The sequence below is a fragment of the Oncorhynchus mykiss genome, chromosome 24 (assembly GCF_013265735.2).
Source record: "Oncorhynchus mykiss isolate Arlee chromosome 24, USDA_OmykA_1.1, whole genome shotgun sequence".
In the NCBI taxonomy this organism is placed as follows: domain Eukaryota; kingdom Metazoa; phylum Chordata; class Actinopteri; order Salmoniformes; family Salmonidae; genus Oncorhynchus; species Oncorhynchus mykiss.
In genome coordinates this window covers 10,044,513-10,066,601 of record NC_048588.1, presented here as the reverse complement: position 1 = coordinate 10,066,601, position 22,089 = coordinate 10,044,513, and the positions used below count along the sequence as shown (strand labels likewise).

Here is a 22,089-nt window from a genome sequence, read left to right as displayed (position 1 = left end):
TTATGGCTCGCACACATGTCACCATCGTTACGCGCACCTGTCACCATCGTTACGCGCACCTGCGCGTCATCAGACTCCCCTGGACTCCATCAGCTCCCTGATTACCTTCCCTATGTATGTCACTGCCTTTGGTTCCTTCCCCAGGCGTTGTTGTTCCTGTGTCAGTTTCATGCCTGTGCGTTTGTTCGTGTGTTCTTGTTTTGGATTATGTTTCGTTTGTTTATTAAAACACTCCCTGAACCTGCTTCCCGACTCACTCCTTACACTGTGGACCCTATTAATCTACAGTATGATTTTGGTGAATATTGTATCTCTCCCGTGGGTTGTTATGTAAACTCGTAAATCCACAATATTAAATTCCTTGCGTAAAACTTTATGGATTGAGGCTTATTTTCAGTGGAAGACAATTCAACCCCCCCCCCCGGTGTGACGCACAACAACAAGACACAATCATCACCCATCAAACACTCTCAGATCTCCTGTTTTACAAGGACTATCACCACTGTCTTCCATAGTATTCCCTATGGCCCTAAAGACTTAGCAAGGCAGCAGAAGCGGTTCTATAAGTGAGGGGCCAGCCTTAAAAGCAGAGGATCTCAGAGGATCTAAGAATTACATAAGGACTGTACAGCTCTCAGAGTTATTATGACAGAGAGCCCAGTGGTCTTTTGGGAGATAATGTAGGCCTATATTGTCTCCCCCTGTTCCTTCTGGTTATGTAAGGACTGTCTTGTTTACAATGGGTTAGAGTTGGGCCGGTTTTAGGGTCTGAGGAATACAAGATATGGAACCTGATATACAGGATGTAATCAGAACTTCATGTTCAACTATGGACAATCTTTTTATTAGTGTGACTAATTGTAAGATGCAAAGTGTTTAGGTGTTTTTCTATCCTTGTGTTAACTTGTAGATGTGTAGCCTATAGTATCTGTAGATGTGTAGATGTGTAGCCTATAGTATCTGTAGATGTGTAGATGCGTAGCCTATAGTATCTGTAGATGTGTAGCCTATAGTATCTGTAGATGTGTAGCCTATAGTATCTGTAGATGTGTAGCCTATAGTATCTGTAGATGTGTAGCCTATAGTATCTGTAGATGTGTAGATGTGTAGATGTGTAGCCTATAGTATCTGTAGATGTGTAGATGTGTAGCCTATAGTATCTGTAGATGTGTAGATGTGTAGCCTATAGTATCTGTAGATGTGTAGATGTGTAGATGTGTAGCCTATAGTATCTGTAGATGTGTAGATGTGTAGCCTATAGTATCTGTAGATGTGTAGATATAGCCTATAGTATCCCAGCTCTGCTCTAAGTGGTCCGTCCCCGGCTGACTGCTTGTCAGCCTGATGAATCTCTGCCACGTCGATATGCAGGGTGGCGTGCGGCGCTGAGGAGAGGGCCAGACATCGCCCGTGTCATTCCACGGCAACCTTGCCAACCCATCAGTGTGTGTGAGAGTGGGCGAGGGCGCCAAGGAAGGCTGGTGTTTGGTGTGTGCCGCTAAGATCTGCTGCTTCCTATTAGGGCACGCTTCACTTCCTCTCAGCCACCCCACAGCGACGGCCTCTGTCTCTCTTTCTCTGTCTCAGCCTCTCACTTGCACTTTCTTTGTTTCTCTCTTCCTCTCTCTTACTTTCACGTTCTCTCTCCCTCTCCCTCTACCTCTCTCTCTCTCTCCTGCTCGGTCTCTTAATGACCATCTCACCGCTTCTACCTTTTATCATTTCCTCTCTTCTTTGCTTGTCACCCTCAATGAAGTTCCCCTTAATGCTCTTTGTTCTCCTCACCTCTCTCTCTCTCTCTCTGAACACCCTCTATTGGTTCCTGTAGTAGTGTCCCCTTCCTCCCTCCTTCTCCCCTGTCTTGTGGCCCACCCCTCCCTGCTTCTCAGCTGCTCCCCTGAAGACAAGGCAGGAGCACTCAGGCAGAACATCCAGCTTGTTCCCAGCTCTGCAGCCCTCTAACCCTCTTCCTCCACCCCTCTTCTCCTCCTCTTTCCCTGAGTTGTCCTCTAGCCCTCTACTGCATCCTCACACTGCCCCTTTCTTCTTTCCTCTACCCCTTCTCTTCTTCATCTGCTCACCCCACTACTTTCTTCCCCCATTCCTCTCCTCCTATTCCTTTAACCCTCTCTCCTCTTCGAACCGTCTTACCCGCAACCCCCTCTTCTTCTGTCCTTGTTCTCAGTCCACTAATCCTCTCCTCCTCCTCCCTCTCTCATCAGCACCAGGAAACATGCTTGTTTTCATCAGGGTACATTGTAACATTGATGGTTATGTATTTGTTTGCACATATAGTTTTTGTTTCTCTTTGTTCTATGCACACATTTGATCATCCATATTAGATGCTGCCCTGCAGTGTATTGCATCATATGTATTTTTTAAGATAGATGACAGATAAACCTAAATGGGCATATTACTGGGATAGTTGTAATGATTTGCCAGCTGGTGAATGTATTGATTGTTATTGATTGTTATGAAGATGGTTTTGATCATGCCGATGATGATTACATTTGTGATGAATGACACGGTGATGGCGAGGATGATGATGATAATAATGATGATGAAGATGGCGGAGATGTTTATGATGACACTAGTCTTGATGATGATGGGTATGGCAGTGATGATGAGGATGATGATGAAGATGACGAGATGGCTGCCGATGTTCATGATGATACTAGTCTTGGTGATAATGATGATGAGGACGAAGGCCATATTGCTGATGGTGATGACACTGGCTGTCACAGTGGTCAGGAAGTGACGCTGTCCCCCGGCCATCTGTCTACAGATTAATCCTTGCTGCGCTTAGAGATATTACTGCCAGGCTTATCGCCGTGGCAACCGGCCCTCAATCCCAATTCAGCATGGCGACATCAGAGACACACACATACACACACACTGCACACACTTTCTCTGTTGACAGTGCCGCTGCTTAGTGCAACAGACATAAAAGAGGAATGCACACACACACACACACACACACAAATGCACACGCACGCTCACACCGATGTTATAATAGTTTTGTGTTTATCTATTTTTTATTTAAGTTGACCAGAGCTAGCTGCTATCCCACTGGTGCCAATGCGAAAGCCGTAGGATTTTGCAGAATATTAAAGGTTGTCCATAAAAAAACACAGTAACTGTAGTACACAACAACCTCTCCCTCAATGTGATCAAGACAAATGAGATGATTGTGGACTACAGGAACAAGAGGACCGAGTACGTCCCCATTCTTATCGACGGGGCTGCAGTGGAGCAGGTTGAGAGCTTCAAGTTCCTTGGTGTCCACATCACCAACAAACTAACATGGTCCAAACACACCAACACAGTCGTGGAACCTATTCCCCCTCCGGAGACTGAAAAGATTTGGCATGGATCCTCAGATCCTCAAAAGGTTCTACAGCTGCACCATTGAGGTTGCATCACTGCCTGGTATGGCAACTGCTCGGCCTCCGACTGCAAGGCATTACAGAGGGTAGTGCGAATGGCCCAGTACATCACTGGGGCCAAGCTTCCTGCCATCCAGGACCTCTATATGTACATACTACCTCAACTAACCGGTGCCCCTGCACATTGACTCTGTACCGGTACCCTCATGTAAATATTGTTATTTTTTTTTACTGCTCCTCTTTAATTACTTGTTACTTTTATCTCTTAATCTTATCCGTATTTTTTGAAACTGCACTGTCGGTTAGGGGCTCGTAAGTAAGCATTTTGTTGTATTCGGCGCATGAGACTTTTTTGAGCATTCTGAGCCCAAACTGACATTTTTCCAATAAGTAGATTAGGAGGAAAAACAACTTAGTTGTCAAAGTGCCTGAAGCAGTCGCTAGGCTACCCGAGAAAGCATGCTCATGGGAGAGGGGTAACGCCCACTTACACAGACCTGAACCGTGACCCATTTTTTCAATGGGAAACTGCCTTTCTGCTTCATCTCAATTCCTCCATAATCTCTGGTGATAGCCAGTGATAGTGATGCACAAATTAGATTCAGTAGTTTGAAAACCCCATTGAAAACCTAGATTGAAAGTTTATGGGAAAACACTCAAACTGAACATAATTCATGTGCTTTTTATTGTTTTTAAGTTTGTTTTGGAGTCAAAGATAATAGTTTGTTAATTATTTAAATTCATTTAGTTTGCTATGATTTGTTTTAGTTTTAGTTCCCTATAATAACCTTGCCCCGCAAACACACACAGCATTCTCTCCTCCCTTTCCCTCGCTATTATCACGGATGCCATTAGTGCGAGCAACGATTTGGAATTGTTATTGTTTTGGGTCAGCTTTACCATTTCACCAGCAGCGCATGTTGATGTGTCAAGTGATAATAGTATGCGTTCGTTTGTTCAATTCCATTCCCCTGGACATTCTGACATCTCAGTATCCCATCTCTCTCTCTCTCTGTCTCTCACACACACACACACACACACACACACACACACACACACACACACACACACACACACACACACACACACACACACACACACACACACACGCACACACACACACACACACACCAACACATGCAGAATATTGTTTTGACATTCTGACATCTCAGTATCCCATCTCTCTCTCTCTGTCTCTCTCACACACACACACCAACACACGCAGAACATTGTTTTCACATTTTGACACCAACATCCCTTCAGATAGGGCTGCACACTATCAATCACCATAAGGTCAAGCTCGGCGTGTGTACCATTCAAGGTTTTATTCAGTCTTCACATACAGTACACAAGTCAGAAACAATGGTCAAGAAGCCTTCAAATAAGGTCAGTTGGATATAAAATGAAATCTGCAGTCAAAACAACAGATTTTCCATTAAAAATCACAAACAAGTGGTTTTTATTTTATTTCTTGGCATATAATTTTTTTTTTACATCCATGTAGATGTTGGAGATATACAGAGCTATGATGAAACAATTAGATGTTCTTCTACAGCTAATATGTTTCCCTTTCTGCTCCTTTAAGAACACACATACCTGACGTTCAGTCGTTTTAGTACCCTGTGGTTGCAACCGTGCCAAATATAGACATTACCTCGTCGTCGACCCACTCTCGTACCCGAACGCGTTCTTGATATTATTGTTTATGCCGGAACCGTAACAACCACTCCTGTAAGGAAGCCTAAGTTCATTTTAACAGTACAGCGGTGTCTTTTTTAAATTGTTTGACTCTAGCTCGCTAACTATGCTACTTTATGACACAAAGGGCCACTGTGTCAGGTGAGGGGACTGCTGCGGTACACGTGGGCTCTACGAACTAGTAGGCGTTTTCCCCACACTAAAGCTTCCCTTCTGAAAAACCTCACAGCCTTAGCCCCGTCCTCACTAGATCTAGTAGCTCTCGGTTGAATTAAATGACCTCATCGCTATTGATATCATGAGAGATTAAAGGGTTGGAAATTACCCCCATAAACTAAATAAATATGCCTAATCCAGCTCGATGTGGCTGTTTGTGTCGACTACATCAGCACCATGTATCGAGTGCACTTATAGCACTTCGAAGCCTCGGACTCAGTGGGTGTCATGTCCTTCACATAACAAGACAGAGCTGGCTTCATCATGGCTCCGACTCTCAGAGTGGAGAGTGGGATGCTAAAGGAATGTAAACAAGTATCATCATTCGTGGGGGGACGTCATTTTCGCTGTTGCCTTGTGTAGATATTCCTGAGCTAGAGTTCCGATGTGTTCGTCTTTCAGGCTAGTGAAGTTGACGGCACCCCGTATCACCCATTGGCACAAGGATAAAGGTTTGATTAAGTCCTTGAGCAACAGACACCACGTCCTCTTAGGGAGATAAATATTGGGATAGCGGTATGTTATGTTTCTATGGCGAAGGGGGATGAAGGAGACCAATACACTCTCTCTGTGCTGAAACTATAAAGCCCTTGTTTATAAAACCTTCAACACAGCCGGTCTCGTTAAAATGTTTAGACGGGTCTCTTTGTCTCCAGACCTGATGACGTTAACCTGGGTCTGTTACCTCTCCACACCCCCCATGCCACTGGTTTGATGCAGCCCTACATGTGAGGTTAGGACAGGTGGCGCTGGTGGTAGTAGTGCGCTAGAGTGACAGTACAGCAGGTATTTAAAAGTGTCACAACTTCCAGGGTTTGCTCTCTGCCACCACAGATGGTGTCCGTTCCTGCCAATTGGAAGAGTTGTCTGTCCTTGCTTGAGAGGTCCTTACTTCCATCTCCTAGGAAATAGTTATCTGAACTTGCCTGGTAAATTACCTTCTTCCTTGTCAATGATTCAATGCATCACAGGGTGAGGGTAGATTAGCACCAATGTTTCAGGCTAGAGGGCTGGTTGAGGCTTGGATACAAGAAGTTATGTAATAATACTAATGTGTGTACTGATTGACAATACTTTATGTGCCCGTTTGAGCTATATGCTGTTTCCTGTTTTAAGAAAGGATGCAGGTGTTGTCTGATAACGTTTAGAAAAGTCTTGTTGAATTAATTGTAGAAATATGAATAAAAAGCTCATTTTAAAAGATTGCTAATCATTTAGAAGTGCATAATTCCTGAGACTGTTTGTATGATGTGCAGTAGCCCTCAATGTGTTGACCTGAAGCAGAGGGCTACACAGTCCCCATAATGTTACTGTGTCGTAGGGCTTCACTGATTCATTCATCAGAGCTAATTAATTTGATCGTAATTCATTTACATTACTCTGGAATGTTGTTTCCTCTATTTTGTCAATGTAGTGTTTATTTACCCTGAAACATTTGTCTTACAGTGCACAAAAGTATTAATTCAGAGTATTCACATCTTAAGCGTTATTATTTTAAATATTTTATAGCAGGTAATTCAAAGTATCTCAAAATGGTGGTAAAAAAACAGCAGGGCTGAACCCTACGCTACTCGGTTTAGAAAGGACAGTTGGTACTGACTTGTAAAAGAGTTGGAAATTAGACATTCCTGACATCAAGACTTAATACACGTTTTATCTCAAAAGCTTGGACAACGACTAAAAAAAAAAAACTCTTCTTTTTTTTAAGAGAGTTTTTAAAAACAGGTAGAAACATGCTCATTCTAGCCATTGTACATGCCTTAAAAAAAGAATACATTTTAAACCCCATGTAATTTGCATATCACTTTGGCAAGGGAGGGATACAATACTAGTGCATTACATTTCAACACACCGCCCCAGTTTGCACATTTGAAATGTTTTGTTCTTTACATAGGAAAAAAAAACGACTTTTTCAATTTGTCTTTCAATTACATCACTGTACAAAAAAAGAGAGCAACAGACTATAAAATGAATCCACAAGTCAGGACAAAAAAGGAAACAAATCAAGAAAAGAAAATTGCATAATTTTCACATATAGACTGGAGAGACCATTGGACCGCTAGAACCCTGTGAAGTGTTCACTTTGGGAAGTGTCCTCATCCCAACCCTGTTATATACCCCTCAATGAGACCAGACAGGAGACACGTGGGGACTGGAGAGTCCTGTATATCCATACTATACTTCAGACCAACCTTACCAAGCCATTTCTTAAAGAGAAGGGCCCAGGATCATTTAAAGAAAGCCCGGCCTTAACCTCCTATTATTACACCCTCTCAGCGGTCTTCTGAGAACAAGGCTCCGCCACATCCAATCCCACGGACATTCAACGAGCTCTGAAGAAGGGGACTAATTCTGTACTAGAGATTACCGACTGGTATCAGAGGGTGAATCACAGACGAGCCTGAATGAATAAAGAGTCTTCTTTGGCCACTTCACCAGTCACACCTCAATAAGACTATACCACCACATCAGTAGTGTGCTCAGTGAGGATAGAGCGGAGGAGCATGGATAGCTGGACTCATACATAGAGATACAACACTAGAGGCTGATTTCATAGAGCCCCAATGCTCTAGAAGGGAACAATTTGTCAGCCATCTTACATGGGGACAGTTCTGAACCGTTCTATCTCCATAAACTTGGTTGTAAATCCTCTGTAATTGAATGACTAGCAAGGCCTTTGTTTTTAGAGGCCTTGGCTCTGTCTGAGCGATGTCATGGCTTTCTGTCGTTCTGTTTAGGACATTGTTAATTTCCTGTTCTTTTCAAACAAATGTGCAACTAAAGGCTTTCTGGCTTTCCATATTCCACTGGTAGTGGCATCCATATTTCCCCTCCCATGTCTGTTTTCTCTGCTTGGCTTGCGTCATATAAATGTTGAGTGGTGTGAAATGCATGCTGGGACTGTTCCTCCCTCTCCTCCCCTCTCGGCTGGATTTAGTTTGGCCCGGGCCCAGTCGGTGTCACTGTAAACCCAAACATCTCCAACCTGGGCTGTCTACTCTGTTTTACAGTGTACCAGACGCAAGTGCCAAAAGAACACGTAGTGTTGATGTCAATGTCTACCAGCAACTCCCCCCTCTCCCTCTTCTCTCTCCTGCTCCCTACAGAGTGTTTCAGAGATTACACACTCCAGGCTGTGTGTCCCTTGGCAGTGTTTGGGGTGACCCCCATTACAGGGTTCCCATATGATCCTGGGGTAGAACACCAGGAGAATGTTCCGGCCAAAGCATTTCCACTCAAGCAGAACCATGCTGATGGGGATTCTGTCTTTGCTGGGACATAAACCAAGGAGCACACACGCATGCAAGCACACACACAGGCACAGTGTACAGTATGGTGAAGCACCTCGCCAGTCATGTTTGGCCTTCTTATTATTTCATCGCCATGGACACTACTACTGCTCAGTGTACAAACCACTCCCTCAATATATCCATGTCTGGCCTCACTGCAGGGTCAAAGGCCATTGTGCTGTAAATGTGGGATCCCTTTTAGAGCGTACCACTATTGTAGAAAAGCTGAACCCTGTGTTCAGTGGCGTTGAGCGAGTGTGTTGGGCTTTTATTGCTGGTGCTACAGACCTTTCCCCAACGAGAGTTCCTTTCTCTCTCCCGTCTGTCTTCAAGGATCATGGTGCAGCGCTTATTGTCCTTGGTACTTTCCTCAGTCTCTTAAAGGCCTGCCTGCTGATCACCACAGATGAGAGAGATGCAGCACAAACCAGTAGATGAACATTGTTCTCTGTCAGGAGTACCATTCATGACAACACGTAGTTCCTTTTAGAAGCACTGCTTGTGTACATGCCTTTTTCAAATACCTCATGCAATCCTCCTCTCAGACACAAATTCAGTTCCATCGATCGGAGGCAAAATGCTTTGAAATGAACAAGAACAAAGTACCCTCATAAAACCCAAACATGTTTTTTTGGCCTCCCCTCCCTCCATAAAGACAAACACATCTATTTTGACATAGTCTCTCACCTAAAAGAGGCAATACTATGCAGGAACTTTCAAACAAGAAGTAAATCCAAAGGACGGTACCAACTTTGTCACAAACAGAATAAATCAGCTCATAATAATGATATCATAAACATATACATTAGTAATACAATGATCTGGTCCTTCACCAGAGAGATTGCAAGGAGAAGGTTCCTCTTTTACTCTCTCTTATTCCCTATTTCTATCTTTATTTCAGTCAGTCACAAACACATTGGAATGCTGGAGAGATGTTGGTGGGGGGTGTTGGTGTGGAGGGGAACGGTTTGTGACTGTGGAGGTGTCGTTTATGCGTGACCTCCTTGGGTTTATCTCTAAAGTTTACACCAAGGAGAAAGAGGAGAAGACATTACTGTCATCCACCCTCAGTCTCAACGATGCAGGTGCCAGCAGTGGAGAAGTAGAGAAAAAATGTTTTTAATATTCCTTCATGGTGTTTGTGTTAATAATTGTTTGCCAGGAGACAAAATGTAAACAGCAGTTTCTTCTGGCACCAGCTCCAGGACTCCCGAACACTGGCTCTCTCCGTCATCGTCATCTCTGCAGACCAGCTTGAGAGGAACATCATTCTCTCTCCACACCAGCAAAGAGGGGCTAGAGAGTCGACATCGTGTGTGCTGGTTGTGGAGAGTCGGATCATCGTTGCGACAGCTCTTCCGCTCCTTCTCACGACCCCTCCTCACGACCCCTCCTCACGACCCCTCCTCACGACCCCTCCTACTCTCTTCATCATGGATGACATAAGCCAGAACAGCATCATGACATAGCCTACCCTTCGGTCCCCTTCTCCACCCCACCGCCCCTGGCCCAGAAACCCTACAACAGCCAGAAGCCTCTCCTTGAAGACTTCCCTACAGCACTTTGGGAACGTCCCAATAAAACAAAATCACATGACAAGGTGACAAGAACAGGTGCAGCTGGACTCATAATAAATAAAAAATACAGCAAATATTCCTTGGCAGCTTTTTTTCACGTCCCCCTCCTCCTCCTTCCATTACAACTGTAAAAAGAGAGAGTGGAATGGAGTGGTCGCCCCACTCGTTCCCTACCCTGCCCCCTCACTTACCCAGCATTTAGCCCTGTCTCCATCAGACGTAGGCGGATTCGCTGGACTGGGTCCTGCCCATGTTGGGGGGCTGCGACATGTGGGTCATGTCCTTCTTGCGGATCTCGCAGATGGACTTGCGGCGGGCCTGCACGCCCCGGATGGCTGCCTTGATCTTCTTCCAGCCCAGGTGGTTGAGCTCTGCCAGGTTGAGCAGCACGCAGATGCCGCTCACCGCGAACATGAAGACCAGGAAGACCGTCTTCTCGGTGGGCCGCGACACGTAGCACTCCACTTCCTTCACGCAGGGGTAGCGGTCGCACTCGAAGATGCCCGGCACGCTGAAGCCGTATAGGAAGTACTGTCCCACCAGAAAGCCGATCTCCAGTGCATTACGGAACACCACCTGGATAATGTAGAAGCGTGAGATGCCCTCCTGCTGGCGCTGCTTGGACTTCTTGCCATGTGTGAGCCCCCGCGGCACATTGGGGATCTCCTTGACCTCCATGCAGTCATGCTCGTCCTTCCCGCCACCGTCGCCGTGGTGCACCAGGATGCCGTTGATGTTACGAAGCTTCCTGGTGCCACTTTGCCCGTAATCCGAACGCTCCAGCAGCGGGTAGAGGAAGGAGTAGCGTCTGTCACGCTGCTTGGCCGACTGGTGCACAGAGTAGGTGATGAAGCACAGGCTGGGCGTACACACCAGAATGATCTGGAAGACCCAGTAGCGGATGTGGGAGATGGGGAAGGCCTTGTCGTAGCAGGCCTGGTTGCAACCCGGCTGCAGGGTGTTGCAGATGAACATGGTCTGCTCGTCCTCGTACACCGTCTCGCCAACGATGGCCACGATCAGGATCCGAAAGATCACCACCACGGTCAGAAGAATCCTGTATGAAAGAGGCACACACAGAGAGACACAGTTAACAACTGGAGGGAGTGGTGAAGAGAGAAAGGATAGTAGAAGACCAATAAAACATATTGGATTAAAGAGACTGAAGTAGCTTTGGGCACAGCAGGAGCAAGAGAGAGAGAGAGAACTTGGATAAGAGATGTGGAGTTGTGGGAATTATGAGTAGTGAGTGATAGGTAAGGATGTCACTGTTCCTTTAGATGAGGTAGAACAAGGGATTCATCTGGAGCACATTCATCTGCTGAGCACAATATCTACAGAGCATTCAGAAAGTATTCAGCCCTGTTTACTCTTTCCACATTTTGTTATGTTACAGCCTTATTCTAAATTGGATTAAATCTGTTTTTTTTTGTCCTCATCAATCTACACACAAAGAAAAAACAGGTAGATTAATGTAGAACAACAATTCTTTAATCAATTTTAGAATAAGGCTGTAACGTAACAAAATGTGGAAAAAGTCAAGGGGTCTGCATACTTTCCGAATGCACTTTACATATATTAGAGAAATAACAATTATTACGTGAATATTTTTTCCGTGCTAGTTCCAGTCATTTTATCTCCAGCGCAACAGTCATTTAAAACAGGGACATGACACATCTCTCTGTTTCATGGTCTAATTTTAGCATCAGGCTCCTTTAACACGTAACCCTCATCCCAGTCCCTGCTAAAGTGGATCTTGCTGTAATTAATTTTGTAACACACAATCTCTGTCTTCCCATTTTTCCTTTCCCCTTAGCAACCGATGACACTATGCACCTCGTCTGCGGTTTACATGCTATTTCTGTGCGTGTGACAGAGGGGGGAGAGAGAGATTACTGTGGTAGTGGGGGTGTGAAGCAATTCACTGTGATTTTTCAGTGGTGTGCTTTAATGTGACATGTTGAGACGTATGTATACAAGCGTGTGCGCTGCTTTTGTATAGCGTAGGGCTACGATTTCATTATGCGAGTGGGCTTCAGAGGCACCCTCCTTTTCCACTGTCAATGGAACTCAGACACTCTCACTCAAAGCTCTCTTCTCATTCATTTTTCATACAAACACAGCAGGCATTTTTAACGCAAGCCTTTTGTGTGGCGTAGCCTGCAGCTCTCGAAAAGAGTTCAGAGCAATTCACACTTGAATTGAACCTGTATTATAAATGATCATTTTTACTCCGCGGGCACAGATTTACCCACCTGCGTCTGACAATACCAATCCATTGGTCCTGGAACTCATTAACAATATTGTGATAACGTTTATGAAGTGATGACGACAATAGAACAAAGTGGGGTTGTCACCTTAGTTGCCAAATAGTTGGATGTGGTTCGGCTGATGTGGGTGAATTGGTAACCTACCAATCGGAGCGGTTTACTGGCCTGCACATGCCACAGCTGTGGTTTCAAGGGGCATATTTCATCTGACCCAAAGTCAGCCGCTACTCACATGTAGGCCTTACCTCTCATCATAGACAGAGACTACAGAGGTAAAAAAAAAAATATATGCCTGGAAATAAATGATTATTACTATTTAAAGAAGACATGCTCCCAATCCGCCCACCTGTAATCTGATGTGCCGGATGGAAACCCAGTAGAGACTAAATTAAATGCTTTTCCCCTTGGCGCCAGTTTAGGGCTGAGTATTCACTGTAGCAGTTCTAGAGCATTGTGCCAGCTAGCGCACTGTATCAGTCACAGGATGGGAAAAAGTATTATTAGGTACAGAGGAAAAACATCAAGTTACTGTCAAATTAGTTACAGACAGAGATTAAAAGTCACACAAAAAATGCAGGAGCTAGAGATTTCCTTGAATAAAAAAAAAATGCCATGAGAGAACAAAATCTCATCAGGGAGAATGAATTATATAATGGCTTCCACAGGCAACCCCACAACCTTAATCTGCACCAGGGCCAATGGAGGATTCTTGCATTAGGCCTAGTAGTTTGTTTAATGCCATCGAATAGCTTTAGATTATCTATGCCCATAACCCCCACCTGCTTCTTCTCCTCTTTTCCCTTCACTATCTCTCTTTCTGTCTTTTCTCCCTGTCTTTCTGTGCTCCTGCTCCTACCATCTCACTCCCTCCTACCCCCCCCTCTCTTTCCCTCCCCATCTCTGCCTGGCACTACAACAGAATCAGCTCCAAATAGAGACTATTTCTCTTTTTTTTGGGAACCATTTTTGCTACCATTGTCGGCAGACCCTGTTTAACATTAAAAGGAAATCTCCTTTGTGAATCTTGCAAAAACGTCCAAAACGATCTGAGTAGTCCTCCGGCCCTCCCCCTCAACAGCCTGTATTTGTTTGTCGTTAAATGAACACCCTGTCTGTGTTTTCATCCAATCCCCAGTGATTACTTCAAAACATTATGCCCAGAACCCAAACTGCTTCTTTTAATTTGATCATGGTTTCTCTCTCAAATTTGAGGACAAAAGCCAGGGGGAGGTTTATTTGTATCTGCAGTGATCCGTAACTAACAGGGTGCACCAACATGTGGAATTATACATTCTTTTTCGGAGTGAAGCGTTGTCACAACCGTCCGCGCACAAACCACTGAGCAGCTTGCATTGTTTGCCTGCTAAAAAAGAAATACAGAGATGCCATTTGAAGTGATGCCGCTGTACCATCGTTGTTATGGAGGAAGAACAGCCCCTGTTATACCGTACGGTCATGAATGTCGCTCTTCCCTAAGTGTGACTTACCGATTCAACAGTGTTTCTTTAAGTAACCCCTGGAGATAGTATGTTGATTGAGGAAAGTGGGTACGAGAGGAAGGAGGGGGGGCTCCCTGGTGCCTTTACCCACAAACCCCCTCCCTCCCCTCCTCTCTCGCCTCGCACCCAACTTCCTCTGCCAGTTACCATGGCAACAGACGATGGGAAGAAAAATGAGAGGTGCTCATGAGCTCTGATTCGAGCCGAGGACCAGCTAAAGTGAAGAAAGGCAACTTAACTACCCAGCTAAGCTGAGAGAAAAAAAACACCAGCAATAACAATGCTACCAAATCAAACTGGAACTGTCTTCTCTCATCTGTGGATGGAAGCCAGAAAACAATCATTCCACACCCAGGAGAGAACATCTCTCACAACCTGTTGTGTAGAATGGGGCAGACATGGTTGATCTGTGATGGAATCTTATTGATAACCACGAACACGACCGATATATACTAATATAAAAAGACACTAGAGAAGTGTATGTGTTCCATCTGTCTTGTCCAATGCATAGGCTCCCGAGTGGCGCAGCGGTCTAAGGCACTGCATCTCAGTGCAAGAGGCGTCACTACAGGCCCTGGTTTGAATCCAGGCTGTATCACATCCGGCCGTGATTGAAAGTCCCATAGGGCGGCGCACAATTGGCCCAGCGTCGTCTGGGTTTGGCCGGGGTAGGCCGTCATTGTAAATAAGAATTTGTTCTTAACTGACTTGCCTAGTTAAATAAAGGTTAAATAAATCAATTGGCTAGGTCATGTTATTAGAAAGTATTCAAGTCCTTTTCAGTAGGTGATGGCTGAAAAAGCGATCCATACAAAAGAAGCTGTGAAGAGTCAAAGCTGGCTTGTTTGCCCTATGATTTAAGCGTTCCCCATGTGATACTGCTGTGTAATCCTCTTAAAGGGCTCCCTCTTTCCCCCGTTGTCTGGGCTTCTGCTGCTGCTTTACCTGGTCTCATCCCTTTAACTCTCTCTATAAAGTATTTCCCTGGCTTCTGCTGCTGCTTTACCTGGTCTCATCCCTTTAACTCTCTCTATAAAGTATTTCCCTGGCTTCCTCATGTCTGTCTTGTGTCAGGCTAACAAGGTTGAGCAACAATAGGACCTGGTTGACTTGACAGCAGGCCATTTGGCACCTAGCCCACAGCTACAGTACGTCTTGCTTCCGGTGAGGTCAGAATCTTGTCCGTTTAGCCAATACTGTATCGACTCTCCCCAGAGAATGTAGCCTATTTCCTCAGCTGCTCACACACGTCCCCCCACACACACACACACACACACACGTCCCCCCCCACACACACACATCCCCACACACACACACGTCCATACATATACACACATACAGTGTATGAAATCGTACACACATGCTTACACACATACTGTATATAAAACATCACCATCAGCACAGACACACCTATATTAATACACAGCCACATACCCAGTCAAGCATACACACAAAATACATGATGCAAATAGTCTGATATAATTATTACTGGGCTGTCCATTACAAATCCACCCACCTTAGAGTGCACGGGAAGAACACAGGAATGTCAGACATTACAGACACAATCAGCTTTCTAATGGTCGACAACAGCTGTGTGTGTGAGTGTCTTTGCGTATCTGTTTACTTGGGTGTGTCTGTTGGGTTGTGTGTGTTTGCGTGTGTGTGAGTGTGGATGGCACTCTGTTGGCCGGGGAGCGGCTCCCCTCTGCTCCTTCTGTCACCGACTGGAATGTGACAGAGATGGAGGAGGTCCAGGATAGCCCTCAAGACCGGAACACACCCTCCGTGGCAGAGCCAGTACACACTGCTCAGTGCTAAGTGTGTGTGTGTGTGTGTGTGTGTGTGTGTGTGTGTGTGTGTGTGTGTGTGTGTGTGTGTGTCACTGGGTGTGGGTTTTTGTGTGGTTTGGTGTGACAGATATAGAGCCAATATTGTATGTGTGTGTAGATGGGTAGAAGGTAATGATCCGTGTCTGTGTTTTTTGTGTGTCTATATAGGTCTAAAGTCTATGCCGTACGGATGTAAATCTCATTTGTAGACCTCTGACGCGAGACAGTACCCACTATCTACTTCTCATTAGGTCCTACTACTGGCCTGAAAACAAACACACTATCCCTGTGCAGCTGATCAGTACTGAGAGACAGACTGGGGTCATGGCACAGTGGTGTCCTCTCTCGATGGACACACACAAGGGCACTAGAGTGACTGGAGCTGCATTTTGTACTGATGATTTAATTATACACAGCACAGCCGTGATTAATCCATATTTACCACACGAGTAGCTCCAAGTACACTCACAGTCTCACGGCAGTCCTTTACAGAGTCCCAGAGACCTCCACTCCACACTAATCAACTGGGAACAGTATAGGTGTGCTATAGTGCTGATATCGTCATGGCAACACAGCCATCAGAGTAGAGTGCTGGGTTTGGGAAGGTCATGAGGTGTGAGCTGGGAAGAGAGCAACAGTCAGCGACCGGGGTGGGAGCACGGCTATAATCCACATTTAATCTGCTGTTTTGGACAATCCAGTGTGGCCCATGCCAACGCCAAAACCCAAATCACTCTCAGTCACACATGCTGGAAGCATTCTCCACTGACTCCCAGCCACACATGGTTAGCACACACTCCTCTATCGCTCCTAAATATATTCTAAACATGTACAGTACAGAGAAGTATTATTCATATATTCTAAACATGTACAGTACAGAGAAGTATTATTCATATATTCTAAACATGCACAGTACGGAGAAGTATTATTCATATATTCTAAACATGTACAGTACAGCAAAGTATTATTAATATATTCTAAACATGTACAGTAGAGAGAAGTATTATTCATATATTCTAAACATGTACAGTACAGAGAAGTATTATTCATATATTCTAAACATGTACAGTACAGAAGTATTATTCATATATTCTAAACATGTACAGTACAGAGAAGTATTATTCATATATTCTAAACATGTACAGTACAGAAGTATTATTCATATATTCTAAACATGTACAGTACAGAGAAGTATTATTCATATATTTTAAACTTGTACAGTACAGAAGTATTATTCATATATCCTAAACATGTACAGCGAAGTATTATTAATATATTCTAAACATGTACAGTACAGAGAAGTATTATTCATATATTTTAAACTTGTACAGTACAGAAGTATTATTCATATATCCTAAACATGTACAGCGAAGTATTATTAATATATTCTAAACATGTACAGTACAGAACTATTATTAATATATTCTAAACATGTACAGTACAGAGAAGTATTATTAATATATTCTAAACATGTACAGTACAGAGAAGTATTATTAATATATTCTAAACATGTACAGTACAGAAGTAGTATTAATATATTCTAAACATGTACAGTACAGAAGTATTATTAATATATTCTAAACATGTACAGTACAGAGAAGTATTATTAATATATTCTAAACATGTACAGTACAGAACTATTATTAATATATTCTAAACATGTACAGTACAGAGAAGTATTATTAATATATTCTAAACATGTACAGTACAGAAGTATTATTAATATATTCTAAACATGTACAGTACAGATAAGTATTATTCATATATTCTAAACATGTACAGTACAGAGAAGTATTATTAATATATTCTAAACATGTACAGTACAGAAGTATTATTAATATATTCTAAACATGTACAGTACAGATAAGTATTATTCATATATTCTAAGTATGTACAGTACAGCGAAGTATTATTAATATATTCTAAACATGTACAGTACAGAAGTATTACTAATATATTCTAAACATGTACAGTACAGAGAAGTATTATTCATATATTCTAAACATGCACAGTACAGAAAAGTATTATTCATATATTCTAAACATGTACAGTTGAAGTTGGACGTTTACATACACTTAGGTTGGAGTCATTTAAAACTCGTTTTTCAACCACTCCCTAAATTTCTTGTTAACAAACTATAGTTTTGGCAAGTCGGTTAGGACATCTACTTTGTGGATGACAAGTCATTTTTCTAACAATTGTTTACAGACAGATTGTATCACAATTCCAGTGGGTCAAAAATGTACATACACTATGTTGACTGTGCCTTTAAACAGCTTGGAAAATTCCAGAAAATGTCATGGCTTTAGAAGCTTCTGATAGGCTAATTGACATCATTTGAGTCAATTGGAGGTGTACCTGCGGATGTATTTCAAGGCCTAACTTCAAACTCAGTGCCTCTTTGCTTGACATCATGGGAAAATCAAAAGAAATCAGCCAAGATCTCAGAAAGAAAATTGTAGACCTCCACAAGTTTGGTACATCCTTGGGAGCAATTTCCAAATGCCTGAAGGTACCACATTTATCTGTACAAACAATAGTACGCAAGTATAAACACCATGGGACCACGCAGCTGTCATACCGCTCAGGAAGGAGACATGTTCCGTCTCCTAGAGATGAACGTACTTTGGTGCAAAAAGTGAAAATCAATCCCAGAACAACAGCAAAGGACCTTGTGAAGATGCTGGAGGAAACAGGTACAAAAGTGTCTATAGCCACAGTAAAATGAGTCCTATATCGACATAACCTGAAAGGCCGCTCAGCAAGGAAGAAGCCCCTGCACCAAAACCTCCATAAAAAAGCCAGACAACAGTTTGCCACTGCACATGGGGACGAAGATCGTACTTGTTGGAGAAATGTCCTCTGGTCTGATGAAACAAAAATAGAACTGTTTGGTCATAATGACTATCATTATGTTTGGAGGGAAAAAGGGGGAGGATTGCAAGCCGAAGAACACCATCCCAACCGTGAAGCACGGGGGTGGCAGCATCATGTTGTGGGGGTGCTTTGCTGCAGGAGGAACTGGTGCACTTAACAAAATAAATGGCATCATGAGGATGAAAGATTATGTGGATAAATTGAAGCAACATCTCAAGACATCAGGTTAAAGCTTGGTCGCAAATGGGTCTTCCAAATGGACAATGACCCCAAGCATACTTCCAAAGTTGTGGCAAAATGGCTTAAGGACAACAAAGTCAAGGTATTGGAGTGGCCATCACAAAACCCTGACCTCAATCATATATAACATTTGTTGGCAGAACAGAAAAAGTGTATGCGAGCAAGGAGGCCTACAAACCTGACTCAGTTACACCAGCTCTGTCAGGAGGAATGGGCCAACCTTCACCCAACTTATTGTGGGAAGCTTGTGGAAGGCTACCCAAAACGTTTGACCCAAGTCAAACAATTTAAAGGCAATGCTACCAAATACTAATTGAGTGTATGTAACCTTCTGACCCACTGGGAATGTGACGAAATAAATAAAAGCTGAAATAAATAGTTTCTCTCTACTATTATTCTGACATTTCACGTTCTTAAAATAAAGTGGTGATCCTAACTGACCTAAGATAGGGAATTTTTACTAGGATTAAATGTCAGGAATTGTGAAAAACTGAGTTTAAATGTAGTTGGCTAAGGTGTATGTAACTTACGACTTTAACTGTACAGTACAAAGAAGTATTCTAAATCTATTCTAAACATGTACAGTACAGAGAAGTATTATTCATATATTCTAAACATATACAGTACAGAGAAGTATTATTCATATATTCTAAACATATACAGTACAGATAAGTATTATTCATATATTCTAAACATGTACAGTACAGATAAGTATTATTCATATATTCTAAACATGTACAGTACAGAGAAGTATTATTCATATATTCTAAACATGTACAGTACAGAGAAGTATTATTCATATATTCTAAACATGTACAGTACAGAGAAGTATTATTAATATATTCTAAACATGTACAGTACAGAGAAGTATTATTCATATATTCTAAACATATACAGTACAGAGAAGTATTATTCATATATTCTAAACATGTACAGTACAGAGAAGTATTATTCATATATTCTAAACATGCACAGTACGGAGAAGTATTATTCATATATTCTAAACATGTACAGTACAGAGAAGTATTATTCATATATTCTAAACATGTACAGTACAGAGAAGTATTATTCATATATTCTAAACATGTACAGTACAGAGAAGTATTATTCATATATTCTAAACATATACAGTACAGAGAAGTATTATTCATATATTCTAAACATGTACAGTACAGAGAAGTATTATTAATATATTCTAAACATGTACAGTACAGAGAAGTATTATTCATATATTCTAAACATATACAGTACAGAGAAGTATTATTCATATATTCTAAACATGTACAGTACAGAGAAGTATTATTAATATATTCTAAACATGTACAGTACAGAGAAGTATTATTCATATATTCTAAACATATACAGTACAGAAGTATTATTCATATATTCTAAACATGTACAGTACAGAGAAGTATTATTAATATATTCTAAACATGTACAGTACAGAGAAGTATTATTCATATATTCTAAACATGTACAGTACAGAGAAGTGTTATTCATATATTCTAAGTATGTACAGTACAGAGAAGTATTATTCATATATTCTAAACATGTACAGTACAGAGAAGTATTATTAATATATTCTAAACATGTACAGTACAGAGAAGTATTATTCATATATTCTAAACATATACAGTACAGAAGTATTATTCATCTATTCTAAACATGTACAGTACAGATAAGTATTATTAATATATTCTAAACATGTACAGTACAGAGAAGTATTATTAATATATTCTAAACATGTACAGTACAGATAAGTATTATTCATATATTCTAAACATGTACAGTACAGAGAAGTATTATTCATATATTCTAAACATGTACAGTACAGAGAAGTATTATTCAGAAGTATGCAAGGACCCCAGACATTATGATTCACGAGACATGTCACACCAAGATTGATGTGTACAGTTAGTGAATCAATGTAAAAAAATAACAAATTGCTAGTTGTGCATTTCAGTGTGATGAACGTCTACATTTTGGGTGAAGGTTGTGCATTTTAATGCTTGTGTGTTTACCTGTTTATCGGTGGGGGAGAGAGAGGGAAGGAGAAAAAGAGTGGAGGAGAGGTCAGTGACTCTGGCTGTTGAAGGGCTGTTAATGAGGGTTCAGTCCATGAGTCAGCGCTTATGACTTCCAGGGGTTATAAATGACCGTAAGACTGACCTTAAATGACCGTAAGACTCACAGGGAGAGAATAGAATAGACAGTGTCCCAGACCACTCTTAGGCCTCTCTTAATTATTATCTTATTAACTCATGTCAACAACTCAAACAGTCATGGAGCCATAGATTCAGAGAGAGACATACCATGGTTTGTCGGAGATTAAGTAAAGACCTCATTGTTTAGGCCTCACACTAATGTTGGGCTTTCCACAACAGAACAGTGAGTTGTCTTTATTTTACTTAGCAAGAAGCATATGAAAGGTTGTATCAGTTTGTTAGAAGCATTTTCCCTTTGTTCTAAGCTTCCATAGACTCATAATGAGATCCACTGATTGTACAAAGGCACCAGCGCTCTCGCTCTATCTGTGAGAGTAAGATGGGTAAAGTGTCTGTGGGTATTGATTTGCACCTGGTGCAGATCATATCTTTCCCATACATCTCTGACACATTGTCTTATACTGCCTCTCAATGTTTATCTATTTTAATAAGGTCTCTCTCTCGTTCCCTGAACAGATAGAACTAGAAGGCCTTGAGAGGGAGGGAGGGAGGGAGGGCGGAACTGAGGCAACCTGCATCTTATCATTCTGCTGCAATGTTTGGGCTATAGGCATGATGAGGGCAGATATGGCATTGGTCTCTCTCTCCACCTCCTCTCTCTCTCTCTCTGAATGTCTCCTATCTCTCCACCTCCTCTCTCTCTCTCTCTGAATGTCTCCTATCTCTCCACCTCCTCTCTCTCCCTCTCTCTCTCGCTCTCTCTCGTTCCCTGAACAGATAGAACTAGAAGGCCTTGAGAGGGAGGGCGGAACTGAGACACAACCTGCATCTTATCGTTCTGCTACAATGTTTGGTCTATAGGCATGATGAGGGCATGGGGAGATATGGCATTAGTGTGTGTGTGTTTGTCCACTGTGTCCAACGTTCTCCCTCAGGGCTGACAGCAGCAGTTGTCAGGCCTGTGTGAGTGAGCCAGACAGCTCAGTCACACAAGCACACACTTAATCACGCACACAAACACACACACAAAAGGTGTGATGAC

At 42.5% G+C, this 22,089-nt stretch overlaps 1 protein-coding gene across 1 annotated transcript in view; it reads right to left on the bottom strand.

Moving 5' to 3' along the window:
- Positions 1-4,691: 4,691 nt before the first annotated feature.
- Positions 4,692-22,089, bottom strand: part of LOC110503701 (gap junction delta-2 protein) — a 33,624-nt gene continuing 16,226 nt past the window's right edge. Inside the window, exon 2 of the mRNA XM_021582163.2 lies at positions 4,692-11,224. Within this exon, the coding sequence (XP_021437838.1) occupies positions 10,381-11,224 (844 nt within the window). The 3' untranslated portion in view covers positions 4,692-10,380. The remainder of the gene's footprint in view (positions 11,225-22,089) is intronic.